Here is a 22,450-nt window from a genome sequence, read left to right as displayed (position 1 = left end):
GAATAAAATTCTTTAACATTTGTAAGTCATAAATAATTTCTCTATTATTATAATTTGCTTGATTTTACAGACTAAATTTTCATTTCTTTGAATATATCAATCATTGTTTAAACATAAACTAATTAGATAACTAATTTCATTGTTGATAAAGTAACCTCTATTTTTAACATTATGTCTATGGGAAATAAATTCCCGCTTTACAAGTTTTCGCTTTACGAGCACTCGCTAGGAACGAATTAACTCATAAAGTTGAGAACTACCTGTATTAATCTAATAGTGACAGCTCAAATTGAAATTAACACAGCACCAGAATGAACAAGAAAAAAGCTGCTAATATAAACTAAACAAAACATTAATTAATAATTTATACTAGTAATACTTTATTTCTGGTATAGGAGTATCAAAATCATGGAAGACTTCTGGAAGTGTTATAGTAGCAACAGCAGCCTCACGATTTTCTTCAGGAAGATCCACGATACCAGGACGGAATGCCATCTTTATTTTGATGAAAGCTTCATTGCAATCAGCCAATAAATACTTTGCTTTTCGTGAATATATTCGCACAACTCCTAAAAGTAAATGCCCAGAAGTCCGTAATGCCATTTTTACCTTAATGAAAAAAAAAAAGACAAGCACATTAAATAACAATTTCAAGCTAATATTTAACAGTAATAATGATCATTAATGTCACATAAAAAACTAAAAATAAAAGAACGACAATAGAGAAAATTATGTGAAAAGTAGGATCAATGAATTTAATTTCTATATCTATCATGCTTATAAGGATGTAATGATTAAATGGCTAACACTTTTTGTTCATCACAGATACATATTTTGGATCACCTGTGATTATACAAAATATGCATAAATATGAAAATACATTACAAAATTATATCAGATGACACAGTCAGTAATCTTTACTTTACAGATATGTGAGTTTACTATAGGCAAACAACACCTGTATCCTGTGGCTAACTAACTGAGCCTTTATAAAAATGAATTGTTAGAATGCTAGTTACATTTGCAAAGAATAGCAAGGGAAACCACTGTGAAAAGTAATATTGTAGGGAAAAAAAGTTAATTTTTAGGTTCTTCTGTTTAGATTTCAACTCAAAACCAAACAGTCATAATATACCAATGAAATGTATAATATTTCATTGGTATATTATTTCATAATATTTCATTTGCTTAATGCATAATATGAAATAGTGATATTATGCATTAAGCAAAACCAACTTTCCCATGACTTATTTAATTTTTTTTTTGACCAGCAAAGTTTAACCTGCCTAGTAAATGCAGTGGTCTTAATACCTACAGCAGAACAACTTGTGTTTTCATAAGGTGCTTCAGTACTACTACTTTCAAATAAATGGCATCATTGAGAGCTGCATGCCACTTGTTTAAAAGACATGACAGCCTGTTTCAGGAGTTACTGAGACCTAGTAGACAGCAGATAGTCTCCAGTGCCAATTCAAAACACTGAAAATTAAGTTGTTTGATATGGGGTGTGATACAATATATGAAATAAAGACTGGATTTATAAAATGACTAACTACTGACTGGATTTATAAAATGACTATTTAGCCATTTTAAAATTATTTGAGAGTAACACAATATCAAAGCAATTCATGCTTGTGGTAGCAAAATTTGTTCCACTGTGAGGATTAAAATTATTGCATTTTCTATGCCATTTAAACTGTGATCAAAAAAACACAAGAGGGAATGACATGTCTTTATACTTTCCATAATACCAAAAATAAAAAATAGAATTAGCTAATTTATAATTTTGGACTTCTATTACATAATTCAAGATGTGTTCTCATGCAAAAAATTTTGTCATCACAGAAGAATAGAAAAACAATTATTAAATTATAATATTAGTATTAATCAAACCGAACAATGCAACTCTGCATCAGCCAAATAAAAAACACTCTCAATCAATCACAATTTGCATATCATGAAAAAGTAACTATCCAACTTTATGAGATCTGATATTGTGTTGCATCCAAAAATTTTATATTCATGCTTCCCTTGTTCTAGATTCACCTGCCAGTGTGAACATACTCCTCATTAATTTTTATTTAAGGGCATGAAGCACGTTGATAATATCACTCCTAAGATTAATCTCAAGACTTTGCACCCCCACATATTCTAAGATGCTCCTCATAGAGTCAACCTTTGGGACTCCCAATTAATATAGTTGTCCTTTTTTGGATCCTCTCTAGAAACTCACCTTTGCATTCGTAAAGGTGACTATGATGATCTGAGACAGTATTTAAAGTCTATACAGTAGGATCAACTGATGACATTACCAAGAGCAAATTCTAAATGAGAAGCATTCAAGAAAGTAATCTTGGAAGCTAACAGGCTTTTTGTCTCAAATAAGAAATACTGGTGAAGGTCTAGGCCTAAATGGATGTCAGATGAACTAATAAGAACTGTGGCAGAGAAGAAAAATGCACGAGATGCATATAAATCATCAGTGACACAAACGCTTATGGTAGATATAAGCTGATTAGGAGAAGCAGATTACGAGAAATCAAAGGCAGATTATGAGAAATCTTTGGCAAAGGATGCAAAGCAAAACAGCAAAAAGTTCTTTACTTATGTAAACTCTAGAAGGAAGGGGATGAATCAGATTGGTCAACTAGATATCGATGGTTCGACTGTTGAGAATTCTGCTCAAGTAGCTGACAAACCAAATGAGTATTTTGGATTTACATTCATACATGAGGAGTTATTCAGGGAGGGGAATGCCAGAAGTTTAGCAAACTCTGGCAGAGAGCTAAATGATTTTGTAATAACTGAGAGCAAAGAGGAGGAGAAACTGTTGAAGTTAAACATAAGAAAGACACCTGGGGTGGATGGGATCAATTCAGCTATATTAAAAGAGGCAAAACAAAGGAAGTTAGCAAACCCTTAGACATAATTATGAGATCTCCCGTGGATTCAGAGGAGTTCCCTATGGACTGGAGATGTGCAAATGTGACCCCAATTTACAAAGGGGGATCAAAGTAATTACAGATCTGTTAGTTTAACTTCTGTTCCAGGGAAATTAATGGAGGCGCTGGTTGAAGAAACACTACAGGATCATCTAAACAAGGCTGCAGTTATAGTTCAGAAATAGCATGGGTTTGTTAAGGGGAAGTCTTGTCTAACAAATTTGATTGGATGCTACAATGAGGTCACAAAGGAACTGAATGCAAAAAATAATTTTGATATCATAAACTTGGATTTCAGGAAAGTTTTTGATACTGTTGCAAATGGAAAATTACTGTACAAGGTGGAGCAGTATGGCATTAAAGGCAAGTTGCTGCTATAATAATAAAGGGATGGTTGAGTGGGAAGACAGAAAGTGGTAATCAATGCACACTGCTCTTCGTGGACTAATTTTATTAGTAGTGTTCCCCAGGGGCCTGTATTTGGCCCATTGTTTTCTGTATTTATCAATGATATTGATGAAGATATATCAGGCTTAATGTCCAAGTTTGCAGACAATATGAAGTTCAGCAGGGTTGCTAATGACACTAATGACTAGTGTCATTAACTAACATTAACTGTCATTAACATTTTATAGATCCTGCACTTTTCTAGTTCCTGTTGCACTAGTGCAACAGGATCTAGAAAAGTTGAGCAGATGGGCTGAGAGGTGGCAACTGAAGTTTAACATTTATAAATGTAAAATAGTGCATATGGGTGGCAGTAACCCCAGAGTAACATATCAACTGTGTGGTTCTACACTCAGGGAGGTAGAGAATGAAAGAGACCTGTGTGTAATTGTGCAGTCAAATATGAAATTTTCTGAGCAGTGCAGACAGTTTGCAAGAATAGCTCATGGTGTCTTGTCAATGATATATATAAGAATTTTTCAAGCAGGGATAAGGAGGTGATTATCCCCTTGTATAAGGCAATGGTCAGGCCACACCTTGAGTACTGCATTTTCTGGAGGTCTGGAGGTCTCATTTTAGGAAGGATGTAGAGTTGCTTGAACAAATATAGAGAAGAGAAATGAGATTGGTGAATGGAACAAAGGATTTCCTCTTACAAAGAAAGACTTAAGTTCCACAAATTGCAGTGTCTGGAGACTAGACACCTGCAAGGTGATCTGATTGAGGTATATAAATCCTTGAAGGGTTTGAGTAAGCTCAATGCTGAGCTTACTTAAATTTGCCCAGATTAGTCGTCTGAGGGGACATAATTTCAAATTGAGGAAAGACAATTGTAGAATAGATGTGCAGAAATTGGCTTTTGGCCAGTGGGAGGTTAATTGCTGGATCAAATTTCCATCTATCGTCGTAGAAGTTGACCATTTATATAAATTCAAGGCAAAACTAGACAAACATTTGGAGTTAATGGATGGGTGAAATGGTAAGGTTTTTTTATTTGGCTGATGCTATATAAGCTTGCTTTCTTGCATCATATGCCTCTACTAATGCTAATGGAAAGGGGATATCTATGTGTTTTTAATGCAAGAATTGGGGATATTAAGTCCAATTTCAGAATTCCGATATACCTATATGAGGTCTTGAAGTTAGAGGGTTGATGCCCTCAATAGTATTAAAATGAGAGACCAATCACGCACTCTGTTGCACAGCTTAATGCTAGAAGGGATAGATAGCATCTATCCCTGCATATCAGACAACATAATGGCATCCTCTCACTGGCAGAGGTTACTGGTCCCAGAGGAAATAGTGATTGTCATAATGCTATTGCCAGTGAAACGGGAAATATAATGGATAAAAAGTGTGGAAAAATCTGGGTATGCTTACCCCAGGTTTTTCAACATATATGTTCATACTAATGACATTAAAAAGAAAATGATCTGAGGATTTACTTAGCAGGCATAGGGCAATGTTTAGAAAAAAGTCCTAAGCTAGGATTAAATGTGAAAGTGTCTGCATTTCTGCTGAGAAGCAGTAGGGGGGAGTAAATTGTGAATGCTTAGTTGCTAAATTTGGCTCTGGAGAAACTGTGCAGAGCTAATGAGGTAGGATTTTTCTCAGCATGAACTGTACTTGTTAACAGGAGAGAATGTTTTTGCAGGAATAGGATACACTTAAACTGAAGGGGTACTAGAATATTTAGTAATTCTATCAAGACAGTCTTAGGTGTATCGGAAAACTATTAGTTTGTGGAGAAGGGATAAACAGATTAACAGTTTAAGAACAGCTACAAGCAGAAAGTGATCCTTGTGCTGTTTCTTGGTAACTGCAGCAGCCTTGAGAGCAAAGTGTTGGGAATTACATGTTATGCTGAGAGTCCTCATGGGACAAGCAAATACTTGGGTTGTGTGGTGGGGGGGGAAGGGTTACTAAGAGCCAAAACAGAAGTATATATACCAATGCTAGGAATACAATAAACAAATTTGATGAATTTGAAGTACTGGTTAAGTCATCAAATGCAGTCATTATAGTAAATATTGACATAACAAAAACATAGGTAATGCACAATTTGAATATGATGAGTTTTTGAATATGGTAGTACAGAAAAGAAAGACAGATAGGAGGAGAGAGGTTATAAGTTATGCAAATGATTAAGAAGTACACAAAATCAAAGACAGTGCACTTTGTTGACATCCGTGGCTAGCTATGCTGCATAAGTTTGGTGTGACATAAGCAGTGGAACACAAAAATAAGGGCAGGAGTATGTCATAGGCTAAAATGACAATGTATAACACACAAATGGGTATATAAGAAATTATGGGTGGCCCTAATATAATAGTTTGAGTGTATAGCACACGGTTATACATACATATAGGGTGGCCAGTAAATCAGAATATCTTATAACGAGAGATTTTAACTTTCTAGATGTAGATTGGAATTTGTGGGTTGGTCACTCACACACTAGCAACGCTTTTGTAGGTTTATTGGATGACCATTTTTTGAGCAGCATGTTAGACAGGAAACAAGAACTTTTGTAGGTTTATTGGATTACTATTTTCTCAGCAGCATGTTAGAGAGGAAACATGAGGAAGCAATACTCTTGATCTGATTATCAGCAGTGATTAAATTATTCATGTGTTATGAATCTGCAGATAAAAAGAACCATCAGGTGGCAGTGATCACATGTATTGATTTGGGATTTAATTAAAGATGTAGCTACAATCAAGGGTAAGGGGAAGAGTTTTTCTTTTGTAAAGATGGCTACTGTGGTCTCAGACAGTTTTTAAATTCTAAACAGTGGGACCGTGATGTTACCATCAGCAAATTCTAAATAAGAAGCACTGAAGAAATTAAGCATAGAAGCTACTAGGCTTTTCATGCCAACTAAAAATTACTCTTTAAGGTATAGGCCTAAATGGATGACAAATGAACTGTGAGACTAGCTGCAGAGAAGAAAAATGCATAGGATGCATATAAATTATCAGGCAACACAGAAGCCTATGGTAGATTTAAACTAAACTGCAATCAAGTGGCAAAGAAGGTTAGGCAAGCGAAGGTAGATTACAAGAAATCTTTTGCGAAGGATACAAAGAAAAGCAGAAAATATTTCTTTACTTATGTAAACAGTAGAAGGAAGGGAATGAATAAAATTGGCCCACTTGATATTGATGGTTCGACTATTGATGATCCTGCTCAGGTTGCTGACAAACTGAATGGGTATTCTGCATCTATTCACACATGAGGAATTCTTTAGAGAAGGGGATGCCAGAAGTTTATAAAACTCTAACAGAGAACTAATGATTTTGTAAAAACTGAGAGGAATGTGGAAGAGAAATTATCGAAGTTAAATTTAAGGAAGGCACCCGGGGTGGATGGGATCTGAGCTGGCCCATCCATTAGGCAAACCTACATGTCAGCAAGGGCCCAATGGCCCTAGCGATGCATTCCAACAAAATGTAATTTTTTTTTTGACAGAGAGTTGAAAGATTGACAGACAAGCTGAAAGCTTGCACAGGGAAAATTACAGCAGGGAGTTTTCCAAAGGAAGTTATTGAATTCATTTTTTCCAATAAATTAGAAGACTCTGTGCCTAATATTGTAATTGCTCTAAGAGTTCTTCCTCTGCCAGTTACCGTCGCAAGCAGCGAGAAGAGGTTTTTAAACTTAAACTCATCAAATCTATGATCAACAATGAGCGCAGACCGACTCTGTGGACTAGCTACAATTTCTATTGAAGAACAAATGGCATATGACATGGAGTTAAAAGAACTTGTGAAAAGGTCTGCTGAGGCAAAGGCAAGGAAAGTAAATTTTTGAGGGAAATAATTACAGTAAGAAATTATTAAAGAATGAAAAAGACCTGGGGGTAATAGTGCAGTCAGATATGAAGTTTTCTGTTTGTTTGTTTGTTTGTTTGTTATTTGGTTTTTAGGAGCATTAGCAACTAAGGCCATATTGCTTCGGGGGGGATATGCGGTGGTCATTCCCTGACCTTTCTGCATCCTCTGTATTTGGTGGGCACAGGCTCGAACCCCAGTCTAATCAAAAAGCATGTGCTACGCACTGCTGCTCCTTCTCACCTGGCTACGGAGGCGCCTGAAGTTTTCTGAGCAGTGCAGACAGGCTGCCAGAGCACATCATGGGGTCTTGTCAATGATATACAGGAATCTTGCTAATAGGGAAAAGAAGGTGATTATACCTTTGTATAAAGCAATGGTCAGGCCATGCCTTGAATATTGCATACAGCTCTGGAAGTATTATTTTAGGAAGGATATAGAGTTACTACAAACTCTACATCTTTTCTCTTTTTTTTTTGCAATGCTAATGGATTCTTTCTCTTGCTCAAACTACACACGTGAGGGGACATAAATTCCAATTAAATTAGAATGGCTGCAGGATAGATGTGTGGAAGTTTGCTTTCAGCCATTGGGTGGCAAATTGTTGGAACAAATGTCCATCAGCTTGAATAAATTTATGGAAGAACTAGACAAATTACAGAATGGGATAGAGAGGCGATGCAGGAAGGGTTTTTTTTTTTTTTGACTAATTTTTTTATAAGTTTTCTTGCATTATATGGCACTGTTAATACTAATAGTAATTCATCTTCCACTTTCCTCTCAATTATTGCAAAAGCATTTAGCTCGCTGTTAGAGTTTGATAACCTTTTGGAATCCCCTTCTTTAATGAATTTCTGATGCATAAATGTAGATGCAAATACCTATTCAGTTTGTCCAGAGAGAATTATAGAGTTACTTTAACCAGTGAAGCCATAATTTTCCCAGGAACAAAAGTCAAGCTAAGAGGTCTGTAATTACTCATGTCACTTTTTGATTTCCCCTTGTGAATTAGTTATTCATTCACACATCTCCAGTCCACAGGGATCTCTCATAAGCATGGATAAATGTTTGATTACTTCCTTTACTACTTCCTTTAATATCACTGAGATATATTTCATCAACTACAGGTCTATTTTTTACATTTAGCTTAAAAAATTTCTCTTCCACTTTTCTCTCGGTTTTCACAGCACCATTTATTGTCCTGTTAGAATTTATTATTATTATTATTATTATTATTAATATCCATATGATGCAAGGAAGCCTGAGGCTTATGCTGCACCAGGAAAAAAAAAAAGTTCCCGAGTAACCCTGAGAGAGAGAGAGAGAGAGAGAGAGAGAGAGAGAGAGAGAGAGAGAGAGAGAGTCAAAAGTAGAAGGGAATCACCAAGAAAGAGAAGAATGATGATATCCAGCTCAGGACCCTGGGTGTGCCAAGCCCATACTCACCAGATGTGAGCCCCCGGGATACACTTCTGGAATCCTATCCCTAAAAATTCCTCATGTGTGAATGTAGAGGCAAAATATGTATTCAGTTTGCCAGCAAACTGAGCAGGATCATCAACGATTAAACTATCCACATTTAGCAGGCCAATATGATTCATCTCTCATTTCTAGTGTTTAAGTAAAAAAGATTTTTAGCATTAGTAGAGGCATATGATGCAAGAAAGCAAGCAGCATCAGCATCATTTTGCTGATGCTGCAAGCTTATGCAATATCAGCAAAAAAAAAAAAAAACCACTTCCATTTCACCCCTCCATTCGTTCAAAATACCTGTCAACTGAGCCTTAAATTTATTCAGCCTATCAACTTCCACAACAAGGGATGGAAGTCTGTTCCACAAAACAACTACCCGCTGGGTAAAGGCAAATTTCCGCACATCTAGCCTACATCTGTCTTTCCTCAATCTGAATTTATGCCCTCTCAGGTGATTATTCTGAGCAAGAGGAAGAATCCCATGGGCATTGAGCATGCTCAAACCATTCAAGGCTTTATACACCTCTATCAGATCACCTTGCCGGTGCTTTGTCTCTAGACACTGTAATTTGCAAAACTTAAGCCTTTCTTCGTAAGGGCACCCCTTTGTTCCATTCACTAATCTTGTTGCTCTTCTCTGTACTCGTTCCAGCAGCTCTACATCCTTCTTGAAATGAGGCCTCCAGACCTGTATACAGTACTCAAGGCATGACCACTGCCTTATACAAGGGAATAATCACCTCCTTATCCCTGCTAGAAAAATTCCTATATATCATTGACAAGACACCATGCTACTCTTGCAGCCCATCTGCACTGCTCAGAGAACTTCATATCTGCCTGCACAATTACCCCTAGGTCCTTTTCATTCTCTACCACTGTCAGTGTAGTACCACAGAGTTGATATGTTGCTCTGAGGTTGCTGTTTAGGATAATTATAAATATTTGCAGTACAGTAATCACAAGTTTATTGAAATTAAAAAATTACAATATATAACTCACTTTATTTCTTTGTAAAATATTTCAAAAGGCAGGTTTGCACAGACTTTTCTTTCTTCCTTTCATCATAAATTTGCTTTTATGGATACACATCTTTTTCAATGTTCCTGCAAATTTGCATACTGCGTTCAATATCTGGGTCTGCATCCATGATTAGTTGTTTCAAATTTTCAACTGTGCAAAATATTCCTTCAAGTTCTTTTAATGTCAACTTCTTTTCTTGAACATTAAGGCCTGACACAGCTGATTGGTCAGGAGCGAGAGTGCATAGCATGCGTTCCTTGATTGGACCGGGGTTCAAGCCCATGACTACTAAATACGATAAATATTTGTATTGACGATTTATTGTAAACTCTGACTTGGTCGTCGTGCCGGAGTATAAACAGAAAATTTATTTATTTATTTTCTTCCTTGCAAATTTCCACCTCATCATATGCTCGTTGTTCATCACTATTAAGGAGGTCAGAATCACTTAATTGTTCTGAATGTGATTCCAGCAATTTGCGAACATCACTGTTGTCGATTTCATCAAAGACTAGATCTCTTCCAATATTTGCTATTTCATCAATAACAGTGTTGACATGAGTGAAACTACAGAAATCATTTGCGCAATGTGGCAAAATATGCTTCCAAACTGCTGTCATATTGCTGGATGTTACTTCAGACCATGACTCATGAATATTGTCTATTGCTTTCCTGATATTGTAATTTCTCCAAAATTCAACTATAGAAACAGCACCATTTCCAGTTGTTGCTTCAATTGCTTGTGCAAATGTTCTGTATAAATAATAGGCCTTAAAAGTAGCGATTATGTCTTGATCCATATTGTCGTATTTGGAGGTAAAAAATAACTTTCACGTTTTCACACAAATCAGAAAGTGCTGGTGGGTGGCCTGGGTATTTTCTAAAATTTATAAAATTTTAAATGCAAGATTATTTTTTTCACAGTAGGCCTTAACTTTTGGACAAAAATAGCTAGTGAACCACTCTTCAAATAAAGCTTTCGTGACCCAAGATTTTCTACTAGAGCACCAAACAACAGGTAGGCTTGCTTTATTAAAACCTTTACCAAAATATCTGGGAGTTTCATTTCTGTAGATAACCATGGGTTTTAATTTAAAATCTTTCGAAATTTTATAGCCTGGTTGAGCCTTTTCTTTTTTTGCTAGAAAGGTTTTTTTTTTGGCATTCGTTTCCAAAAAAGGCTTGTTTCATCAACACTAAATATATTTTGATCTGTGTAGCCGCCATGATCAACAATTTTCTTTACAATTTCGGGATATTTCGTGGCTGCATCTTTATCTGCACTTGCTGCTTCTCCAGTCAATGCGACATTATGCACTCCTGTTCTTTTCTTAAAACATTCAAACCAGCCTTTACTGGCAGTGAAATTTTCTTCCATTTCTGCTTCAATCCTTTTTATTTTGAAGAACTTGCTTGAACATTTTATTCAGTTACCACTCTGCCCAAGTTTTCTATTGTTAACTTTTCCTTTAACATTGCGAAAATACTCAAAGCTTTTGTTTTTATGGTCTTGGTGCAGATTGGAATTCTTTTTTGATTGCAGTCTTCTATCGGTACAAGTAAACACATGGGTTGTGTTAGGGTAGCTAAGAATAGAAACAGGTGCATGCATACTTGCATGTACACCAATGCTAGGAGTTTGGTAAATAAATTTGATGAATTTGAGGTATTGCTCAAAACATCAAAGGCAGATATTGTTGGGATATCAGAGACGTGGTGTCATACAGATATAAGGAATGCGGAACTGGAATTTGGGGAATACAATGTGTATAGAAAGGATAGACAGGACAGGAGGGGAGGAGGATTTATGCTATTAGTTAAGAAACACATAAAATCCAAGGAAGTGAAGCCAGTCGACATCGATGGACAGGGCAGTGTCGAGTCAGTTTGGTGTGACATAAGCATAGGGAAATCAAAATTGAGAGTAGGAGTGTGCTATAGGCCTAATGACTCTGATGAGTATAATAAGATATTGTACAGGGAAATGGAGTGGGCCAGTAAATCAGAGAGTCTTATAATGGGGGATTTTAATTTCCCAGATATTGACTGCAATTTGTGGGTTGGTCACTCACACACTAGCCAGGCTTTTGTGGATTTATTAGATGATTGTTTTCTACATCAGCATGTTCGTGAGGCAACAAGAGGGAGCAATACTCTTGATCTGATTATCAGTAGTGATTCTTCATGCATTAAGAATCTGCAGACAAATGAACCACTAAGTGGCAGTGATCACAGTGTGTTGAAGTGGGATTTATTCAAAGAGGTAACTACCATCAGAGGTAAAGGGAAGGGTTTTTTGTTTTCGTAAAGGTGACTATGATGGTCTGAGCCAGTATTTAAATTCTATACAGTGGGACCAACTGATGATGTTACCAACAGCAAACTTAAAATGGGAGGCATTCAAGGAACTAATCTTGGAGGCTACCAGGCTTTACATACCAACTAAGAAATATTGTTCAAGGTTTAGGCCTAAATGGATGTCAGATGAACTAATGAGACATGTGGCAGAGAAGAAATATGCATGGGATACATACAAATTAATGGGTGACATGGAAGCCTATGATAGATATAAGTTGGTCTGTAACCAAGTCACAAAGGAGATTAGGCAGGCAAAGGCAGACTACGAAAAATCTTTGGCAAAGGATGCAAAGAAAAACAGAAAAGAGTTCTTTACCTATTTAAACTCAAGAAGGAAAGGGATGAATCAGATTGGTCCACTGGATATTGATGGTTCAACAGTTGAGGATCCTGCTCAGGTGGCTAACAATCTAAACGAGTATTTTGCATCTACATTCACACATGAGGAGTTATTCAGGAAGGAGAATGACGTAGGTAAAGTAGACATTGGCAGTGAGCTAGATGATTTTGTAATAACTGAGAGGAAAGTGGAGGAGAGATTGTTGAGGGTAAACATAAAAAAGGCACCTGGAGTGGATGGGATCTATCCAGTTATATTAAAGGAGGCAGCAAAGGAAGTAAGCAAACCCCTAGCCATAATTATGAGAGCTTCTTTGGACTCAGGGGAGGTACCCATAGACTGTAGATGTGCAAATGTAACCCCAATTCACAAAGGAGGATCAAAGGCTGACACAAGTAATTATAGACCTGTTAGTTTAACTTCTGTTCCAGGTAAAATAATGGAGGCACTGGTTAAAGAAGCACTGCAGGATCATCTAGACAAGAATTCAGTTATAGCTCAGACGCAGCATGGTTTTGTTAAGGGCAGGTCTTGCCTGACCAATTTGATTCGATACTATGATGTAGTCACAAAAGAACTGGATGCAGGGAATAACTATGATATTATATATTTGGATCTTAGAAAGGCTTTTAATACTGTTGCACATGGAAGACTGCTGCACAAATTGGAGCAGTGTGGCATTGGAGGCAAATTGCTGCTATGGATAAGGAGATGGTTGAGTGGCAGAAGACAGAGAGTGGTAATCAATGGACACTGCTCAACGTGGACTAATGTTATTAGTGGAGTTCCTCAGGGTTCAGTGTTGGGTCCGTTGTTGTTTTCGGTGTTTATGAATGATATTGATGATGGTATATCAAGTTTAATGTCCAAGTTTGCAAATGATACAAAGGTTGGCAGGGTTGTTAAGGACACTACTGACGCTATGCTGCTGCAACAGGATCTGGAAAGGTCGAACAGATGGGCTGAGAGGTGGCAAATGAAGTTTAACATTGACAAATGAAGTTTAACATTGACAAATGTAAAGTACTACATATGGGAAACAGTAACCCCAGAGCAACGTATCAACTCTGCGGTACTACACTGACAGTGGTGGAGAATGAAAAGGACCTGGGGGTAATTGTGCAGGCAGATATGAAGTTCTCTGAGCAGTGCAGACGAGCTGCAAGAGTAGCTCATGGTGTCTTGTCAATGATATACAGGAATTTTTCTAGCAGGGATAAGGAGGTGATTATTCCCTTGTATAAGGCAATGGTTAGGCCACATCTTGAGTACTGTATACAGGTCTGGAAGCCTGTATACAGTACAGAAGGATGTAGAGCTGCTGGAATGGGTACAGCGAAGGGCAACAAGATTAGTGAATGGAACAAAGGGTTACTCTTACGAAGAAAGGCTTAAGTTTTGCAAATTACAGAGTCTAGAGACTAGGCACCGGCGAGGTGATCTGATAGAGGTGTATAAGGCTTTGAATGGTTTGAGCATGCTCAATGCCAATGGGATTCTTCCTATTGCTCAGAATAATCACCTCAGAGGGCAAATCTTTTTATGTAGCTTAGTACTGACTTTCATAGCATCACCAGCTTCAGTTTCTTTAGGTCAAGCCAAAATACCGCGCTAATAGAAAATTTGATTCGTGCTAATCGAAAATTGGTAGCTAAACACAAATCATTAACAAAGCATTAATTCGAGTCCCGCACTGATCAAGGGATTTCTGTAGTTATCTTTAAGTTATCTTAAAGCACTAGATGGCACTGATTGCAATACACTGCAATCGGTGCCATCTAATGGTTCTGTCATTTGTAGTTTCTTAATGCATGAAGTGTCACTACTGACAAATAATCAAATGAAGAATATTGCTTGCTCGCATTGCTTTTCTAACATGCTGGTATTGAAAACAGTCATCCAATAAATCCACAAAAGTTTCACTATTGTGTGAGTGACCAACCCACAACTTCCACACAATATCAGCATATGGTAGATATAAGTTAGTCTGTAATAAAGTCACAAAGGAAGTTAGGAAAGCAAAGGCAGATTACGAGAAATCTTTGGCAAAGGATGCAAAGAGTTCTTTACTTATGTAAACTCTAGAAGGAAGGGGATGAATTAGATTGGTCCACTTGATATTGATGATCCTTCTCAGGTAGCTGACAAACTGAATGAGTATTCCGCATCTACATTTACACATGAGGAATTCTATGGGGGAAGTGGAGGCCAGAAGTTTATCAAACTCTAACAGGGAGCAATATGATTTTTTAATAACATGGGGGTCACATGGGGTGGAAAATATTGAAATTAAGCATAAGAAAGGCACTGGAGTTGGATGGGGTCTATCCAGTTATATTAAAGGAGGCAGCAAAGGAAGTAAGCGAACCCTTAGCCATAATTATAACAGCATACTCGGATTCATGAGAGGTCCCCATGGACTGCAGATGTGCAAAGTGAAGGGTTTTTTTGATCCTCAATTGACAAAGGGGGATCAAAGGATGACACAAGTAATTACAGACCTGTTAGTTTAACTTCTGTTCTGGGGAAAATAATAGAATCACTGGTTAAAGAAGCACTGCAGCATCACTTATACAAGACTGCAGTCATAGTTCAGACACAGCATAGGTTTGTTAAAGGGAAGTCTTGTCTAACCAATTTGATTGGATACTATGATGTGGTCACAAATGGACTGGATGCAAAAATAATTTTGATATCATATACTTGAATTTCAGGAGAGCTTTTAATAATGTTGCACATGAAACACTACTGTACAAGGTGGAGCAGTATGGCATTAAGGGCAGTTCCTACAATGGATAAAAGGATGATTCAGTGAGAAGACAGAGAGTGTTAATCAATGGACACTGCTCTTCATGGACTAATGTTATTAGTGGAGTCCCCCAGGGTTCATTGTTGGGCCCATTGTTGTTTTCTATATATTTATCAATGATACTGATGAAGATATATCAAGCTTAATGTCGAATTTTTCAGATGATACAAAGGTTGGCAGTGTTGTTAATGACAGTATGCTACTGCAACAGGATCTAGAAAAGTTGGGCAGATGGGCTGAGAAGAGGCAACTGAAGTTTATCATTGACAAATGCAAAGTACTGCATATGGGTAGCAGTATCCTCAGGGTAATGTACCAGCTGTGTGGTACTACTCCCAGGGTAGTGGAGAATGAAACAGACCTGAGGGTAGCTGTGCAGTGAGATATGAAGTTTTCTGAGCAGTGCAGACAGGCTCCAGCACAGCTCATGGGGACTTGTCAATGATATACTGGAATTTTTCTAGCATGGAAAAGAAAGTGATTATTCCCTTGTATAAGGCAATGGTCAGGCCACTTCTTGAGTACTGTACACAGGTCTGGAGGCCTCATTTTAGGAGGGATGTAGAGTTGCTGGAATGAGTACAAAGAATAGTAAGGAAATTAGTGAATGGAACAAAGGGTTTCTCTTAGCAGGAAAGGCTTTAGTTCTGCGAACTGCAGTGTCTGGAGACTAAGCACGTGCGAGGTAATTTGATTGAGATGTATAAGGCCTTAAATGGTTTGAGCAAGCTCAATGCTGATGGGATTCTTCCTCTTGCTCAGATTAAGCATCTGAGTGGACATAATTTCAAACAGAGGAATGACACTTGTAGAAAAGATGTGTGGAAATTTGCCTTTAGCCAGCAGGTGGTTGATTACTGGAACAAACTGCCATCGGTTGTTGTGGAAGGTGATAGCATAAAAATATTCAAGTAATAAGAACTGGAAAGACTTTTGGGGCAAATGAATGATTGAAATGGGAAGGGGGGTTTTTTTTTTTTTTTTTTGGCTGATGCTGTATAAGCATCAGCCAAAAGAAAGCTTGCTTTCTTACATCATATGCCTCTACTAATGCTAATCTGGAAAGTTAAAATCCTTTATTATAAGACACTCTGATTTACTGGCCCACTCTATTTGTCTGTATAGTTGTTCACTATATTCCTTACAGTCATTTGGCCTAAAACAGACTCCTACTCTCATTTTTGCTTTCCTAATGCTTATGTCACACCAAACTGACTCAGCATTGCTGAGTCACTGAGAAACACATTGATGAATCCGACTGTTGGCATTTGTAGTAAGCATACATCTCTTTATATTGATCCTAGAAAGTACATGGAGAGCATAATGATTAGAGAGGATTAGATCAGTATTAAAGAGAATTGCTTTTAACTAATTTATGCAATATAATGTAGTTTATTTTGATATAGAAGTTTTTTTTGTCCTGTAATAATTTGTAAATTTAATTTTTATAATATTATAAATATAATTTTTAAAAAGTTAGTTTCTGTGATATTTTGTAAATTTAACAATGGTTGTGACAGGATCCACTTGAACACTTTTTCAGGGTATCATCCCATACGGAAATAGCTAATGGCTATTTCCGGGCGGATTACGATTTCATCATTTTCAAAACCTGTGGCATGTATTCCAAGGTCAACCAAGTGAATAATCATAGCTCACTTTGCAATTATTTTCTTTGTAGCCACTGTACGGAGTTTACTGATCTCAAGTTAAAACTTGGTGCATTGCTAGAAGAATTTGAGTCACTGAAAAAAATGGGTGCTTGCACTGCAGAATAATGTAACTGGGAGCTCGTTAAATACTCAAGGCTGTAGTAACCTACCAAGTGATGCACTCCTGACTCGGGCCGCAGAGGAGCATGACCAAGTGCAAACTGCTCTGGTTCAGAAAGACTCAGTTCTGTTAGGAGAATCATATCGGGGAAAGTGGAAATATTTTTTGTAATAAGGATTGGTGGACTAGAACCAGGATATGTCTGCCAGAAGAAACAATTAATTATGCCACAAACAGATTGTCTGATTTTAATGGGTGTAAAGAGAATATTATTATTCATATGGGGACTAATGATATTAAGCACACATGATCTGTTGATTTGTTAGACAAATAAGACCATGCAGAAGAAATGCCCCGAGTTAGGTCAGAATGTCTGTGTCTGCAATTCTGGCCAGGCATGACAGAAGGGATTATATACTGAAAGCCTTGTAATTTTTAACAGCTTCGCCTGCATTTGTAGGTACAAGGAATGCATTTTGTTTTTTGTTTTTTTATGAAAACCCCGAACACGACAGGTAATAGAACCTATAGTACTTAGTACCATGCTTTGGCTGGAGGTTAAGAAGACGAGACAAGATATTTGTTGACATTAGACTTTAACTTCTGTAGACTGTAATTTTCATGAAATACGTATGAAGGAAGGTAGTTCCAGAAAACGGCAGTTGAATGAATAAACGAGGAAGATGACAAGTTGGTTCTGTGAGTTTGAAGTTGGACAGTAAATGGATGTTGGCTGGTGGCGGCAAATGTTCGGAATGTTTTGGAAGAGAGAGCGGGAATTATAGAAGCCAATTCAGAAGAACAGTGCCCATGGAAGTATCCGTAGAAAATGCATGCAGCAGAAACAGTACGTCTATATGAGACAGCAAGTGGAGAGACTCTGTTAGAGACGAGTCATTAATTAACCTAACTGCCCTCTTCTGAACGGAATCTAGAAGCCTGAGAGAGGTTTTGGGAGCACCACCCCAGATGTGGGAACAATATTCCATGGTGTGGTGGATTTGTGATTTCTACAGAGTGAACAACTGTTTGGATGAGAAGTAATGATGAGAGCAAAAAGAAAACCAAGTTTTTTAGATGCAGAGGAAGCAATATTTGTAATGTGCTTGTGCCAAGAGACAGAGATTAGAAGTCAGGGTAATTCCCAAAAGAGATATATCATCTTGCGTACAATTGCAGAGAAATTGGGGGGACACCAGCATTAGTGGAGAAGTTAGAAGACAGAGAGCCATCTACCATCACATTCAGTGAGCAGTCAGAAAAAAACTGGATAACCAATAACAAAAAACAGTTGGCAAACAATAAGATGTAAGCTTGTTTAGAAGACCTTTGTGCCAAACATGATCGAAAGCCTTTGAGATATCAAGAGTAACTGCTTGTGTTTCACTGAACTTTTGCATTCAATTTGTCCATAAAGGGAGAACATAAACCAGAATATCACCAGTGGATCGACACTGATGGAATCCATACTGGCGATCGTTGATAAGACGGAATATTTCTACGTAGTTTAAGAGTTGGCAGTTAATTGATTTCTCCATTACTTTAGAAAGAGCAGAAGTAATTGCAATGGAATAATAATTGGATGGGAGAGTTTTGTCACCCTTTTTAGGAACTGGCTGGAGATGAGCAAATTTTCCAATCAGAAGGAAAAACACCTTTGGAATAAGAAAGTGAAAAAAGGCAGCAAAGAACAGGAGAAAGTTCAGGAGCACAGGTTTTGAGAACAGATGGATAAATACCATCAGGACATGAGAGCTTTCTTAGAATCAAGATTCGGCAAAATCATTCTGACATCCTTTAGCATTAGCAGAGGCATTTGATGCAAGAAAGCAAGCCAGCATCAGCCAAAAAAAAAAAATAAATAAATAAAAAATAACCACTTCCACTTCATCCCTCCATTCGTTCGAAATACCTGTCAACTGAGCCTTAAATTTATTCAGGCTATCAACTTCCACAACAAAGGAAGGAAGTCTGTTCCACCAAATAACCACATGTCTATCCTACATCTGTCTTTCCTCAATTTGAATTTATGCCCTCTCAGGTGATTATTCTGAGTAAGAGGAAGAATCCCATCAGCATTGAGCATGCTCAAACCATTCAAGGCTTTATACACATCTATCAGATCACCTTGCCGGTGCCTAGTCTCCAGACACTGTAATTTGCAAAACTTGAGCCTTTCTTCGTAAGAGCACCCCTTTGTTCCATTCACTAATCTTGTTGCCCTTCTCTGTATTCGTTCCAGCAGCTCTACATCCTTCTTGAAATGAGGCCTCCAGACCTGTATACAGTACTCAAGGCATGACCACTACCTTATAAAATAGAATAATCACCACCTTACTCCTGCTAGAAAAATTCCTGTATATCATTGACATGACACCATGAGCTACTCTTGCAGCCCGTCTGCACTGCTCAGAGAACTTCATATCTGCCTGCACAACCACCCCCAGGTCCCTTTCATTCTCTACCACTGTCAGTGTAGTACCACAGAGTTTATACGTTGCTCTGGGGTTGCTGTTTCCCATATGTAGTACTTTACATTTGTCAATGGTAAACTTCATTTACCACCTCTCAGAACATCTGCTCAACCTTTCCAGATCCTGTTGCAGCAGGATAGTATCAGTAGTGTCCTTGACAACCATGCTAACCTTTGTATCATCTGCAAACTTGGACATTAAGCTTGATATACCATCATCAATATCATTTATAAATACAGAAAACGATAATGGACCCAACACTGAACCCTGAGGGACTCCACTAATAACATTAGTCCACGATGAGCAGTGTCCATTGATTACCACTCTCTGTCTTCTCCCCCTCAACCACCCCTTTATCCATAGCAGCAATTTGCCTCCAATGGCACACTGCTCCAATTTGTGCAGCAGTTTCCCATGTGCAACAGTATCAAAAGCCTTTCTAAGATCCAAGTATATAATATCAAAATTATTCCGAGCATCCAGTTCTTATGTGACTGCATCATAGTATCCAATCAAATTGGTCAGGCAAGACTTGCCCTTAACAAAACCATGCTGTGTACGAGCTATAACTTAAGTCTTGTCTAGAAGATCCTGCAGTGCTTCTTTAACCAGTGCCTCCATTAATTTTCCTGGAACAGAAGTTAAAATCACAGGTCTATAATTACTTGTGTCAGCCTTTGATCCTCCTTTGTGAATTGGGGTCACATTTGCACATCTCCAGTCCATGGGTCCCTCCCCTGAGTCCATGGAAGCTCTCATAATTATGGCTAAGGGTTTGCTTACTTCCTTTGCTGCCTCCGTTAATATAACTGGATAGATCTCATCCATCCCAGGTGCCTTTCTTGTGTTTATCTTCAACAATTTCTCCTCCACTTTACTCTCAGTTATTACAAGATTCTCTAGCTTCCGTCCAGAGTTGAATACATCTCTGGCATTCCCCTCGCTGAATAACTCCTCATGTGTGAATGTCAATGCAAAATATTCATTTAGTTAGTTAGTTAGCTACCTGAGTAGGATCATCAACAGTTGACCCAACGATATCAAGTGGACCAATCTGATTCATCCCTTTCCTTCTAGAATTTACATAAGTAAAGAACTCTTTGCTGTTTTTCTTTGCATCCCTTGCCAAAGATATCTTGTAATCTGCCTTCGCCTGCCTAACCTCCTTTGCTACTTGGTTACAGATCAACTTGTATCTATCACAGGCTTCTGTGTCACGTGTTAATTTGTATGTATCCCATGCATTTTTCTTCTCTACCATGTCTCATTAGTTCATCTGACATCCACTTAGGCTAGAACAATATTTCTTAGTTGGTATGTAAAGCCTAGTAGCTTCCAAGATAAGTTCTTTGAATGCTTCCCATTTTGAATTTGCTGTTGGTAACATCATCAGTTAGTCCCAACTGTAATGAATTTAAATACTGTCTCAGTCCATCGTAGTCGCCTTTACGAAAGCAATAACCCTTCCCTTTACACCTAATGGTAGTTACCTCTTTGAGTAAATCACACTTCAGCCCATTGTGATCACTGCCATCTAGTGGTTCATTTATCTGTAGATGCTTAATGCATGAAGAATCACTACTGATAATCAAATCAAGAGTATTACTCCCTCTAGTTGCCTCCCGAACATGCTGATGTAGAAAACAATCATCCAATAAATCCACAAAAGCCTTGCTAGTGTGTGAGTGACCAGCCCCCAAATTCCAGTCAATATCTGGGAAATTAAAATCCCCCATTATAAGACTCTCTGATTTACTGGCCCACTCTATTTCCCTGTACTGTTTCTTATTATACTCATCAGAGTCATTAGGCCTATAGCACACTCCTACTCTCAATTTTGATCTCCCAATGCTTATGTCACACCAAACTGACTCGACAATGCAGTGTCCAGCGATATCGACTGGCTTCACTTTCTTGGATTTTATGTATTTCTTAACTAATAGCATAACCCCCTCCTCCCTTCCTATCTTGTCTATCCTTTCTGTAGACATTGTACTCCCCAAATTCCAGTTTTGCATTCCTTATATCTGTTTGACACCACGTCTCTGAAATCCCAACAATATCTGCCTTTGATGTTCTGAGCAATACCTCAAATTCATCAAATTTATTTACTAAACTCCTAGCATTGGTGTACACGCAAGTATACAGGCATACCTCGGTTAACGTTACCTCTGATAACGAAGCCTCGATATAACGAAGTCCGCAATTTCAAGCCCCATTTAACATAAAAAAATATTCCAATTTAAGGCCAACGCCCGACAATCATCCGATTGGTGACTGACGGCGACTCGTTACGTATTCCCGAGTGTTCCCGAGCTGCGGGCATGTCTGTTATAACAGTTTTGCGTGTCAATAGCGTAATTTAGTTGTTGTTTACATGATTGACGTTGTTTCAGTGTGGCGCATTGCAATAATCGACGTAGGTTCTTTATAGCATTACATAACGTAGATTTTGTAAATTTTAATAGAAATATTTTTGTTTTAGTTAATTAAAATGTCAGAATCAAAGAAAAGAAAAGCAATTTCTTTGGAAACTAAACTAAATATCGTACGACGTGTTAAAAGCGGCGAAAGAAAATCCGATGTGGCACATTCTTGAGGATTAGCGCAATCAACTTTAACAACCATACTAAGTCAATCAGAAAAAATAAAACAGTCTGCTCAGAATTGTACAGATGTTACAGCGGCAAAATTAACTCGCTTAAGGAATCCAATTTTAGAAAAAATGGAGAAAATGTTAAGTTTGTGGATAGATGATATGTCACAACGTCATATGCCTTTAAGTCAAATGGTGATTCAAGAAAAAGCATTATTTTTGTTTAATCACCTGAAATCTAAACAAACTGAAGAAATTACGGAAACCTTTGGGGCTTCTCTTGGTTGGTTCGGGAAATTTAAAAAACGGGCCAGGATTCATAGTGTAAAATTAACAGGAGAAGCTGCAAGTGCAGATGTTGAAGCTGCAAATAAGTTTCCAGAAAAAC

General features: G+C 37.7%; 1 protein-coding gene across 1 annotated transcript in view; it reads right to left on the bottom strand.

Annotated features, from left to right (window-relative positions):
- The window catches only part of vtd (RAD21 cohesin complex component verthandi), a 475,837-nt gene that overhangs the window by 385,539 nt on the left and 67,848 nt on the right, over positions 1-22,450 (bottom strand). Inside the window, exon 3 of the mRNA XM_090376234.1 lies at positions 380-609. Coding sequence (XP_090232360.1) covers positions 380-609 — 230 coding nt within the window. The remainder of the gene's footprint in view (positions 1-379; positions 610-22,450) is intronic.

This window comes from Mastigoproctus giganteus, chromosome 6 (assembly GCF_048544385.1).
Source record: "Mastigoproctus giganteus isolate SK-2022 chromosome 6, ASM4854438v1, whole genome shotgun sequence".
Lineage (NCBI taxonomy): Eukaryota > Metazoa > Arthropoda > Arachnida > Uropygi > Thelyphonidae > Mastigoproctus > Mastigoproctus giganteus.
This window is presented reverse-complemented; position numbering and strand designations above follow the sequence as displayed.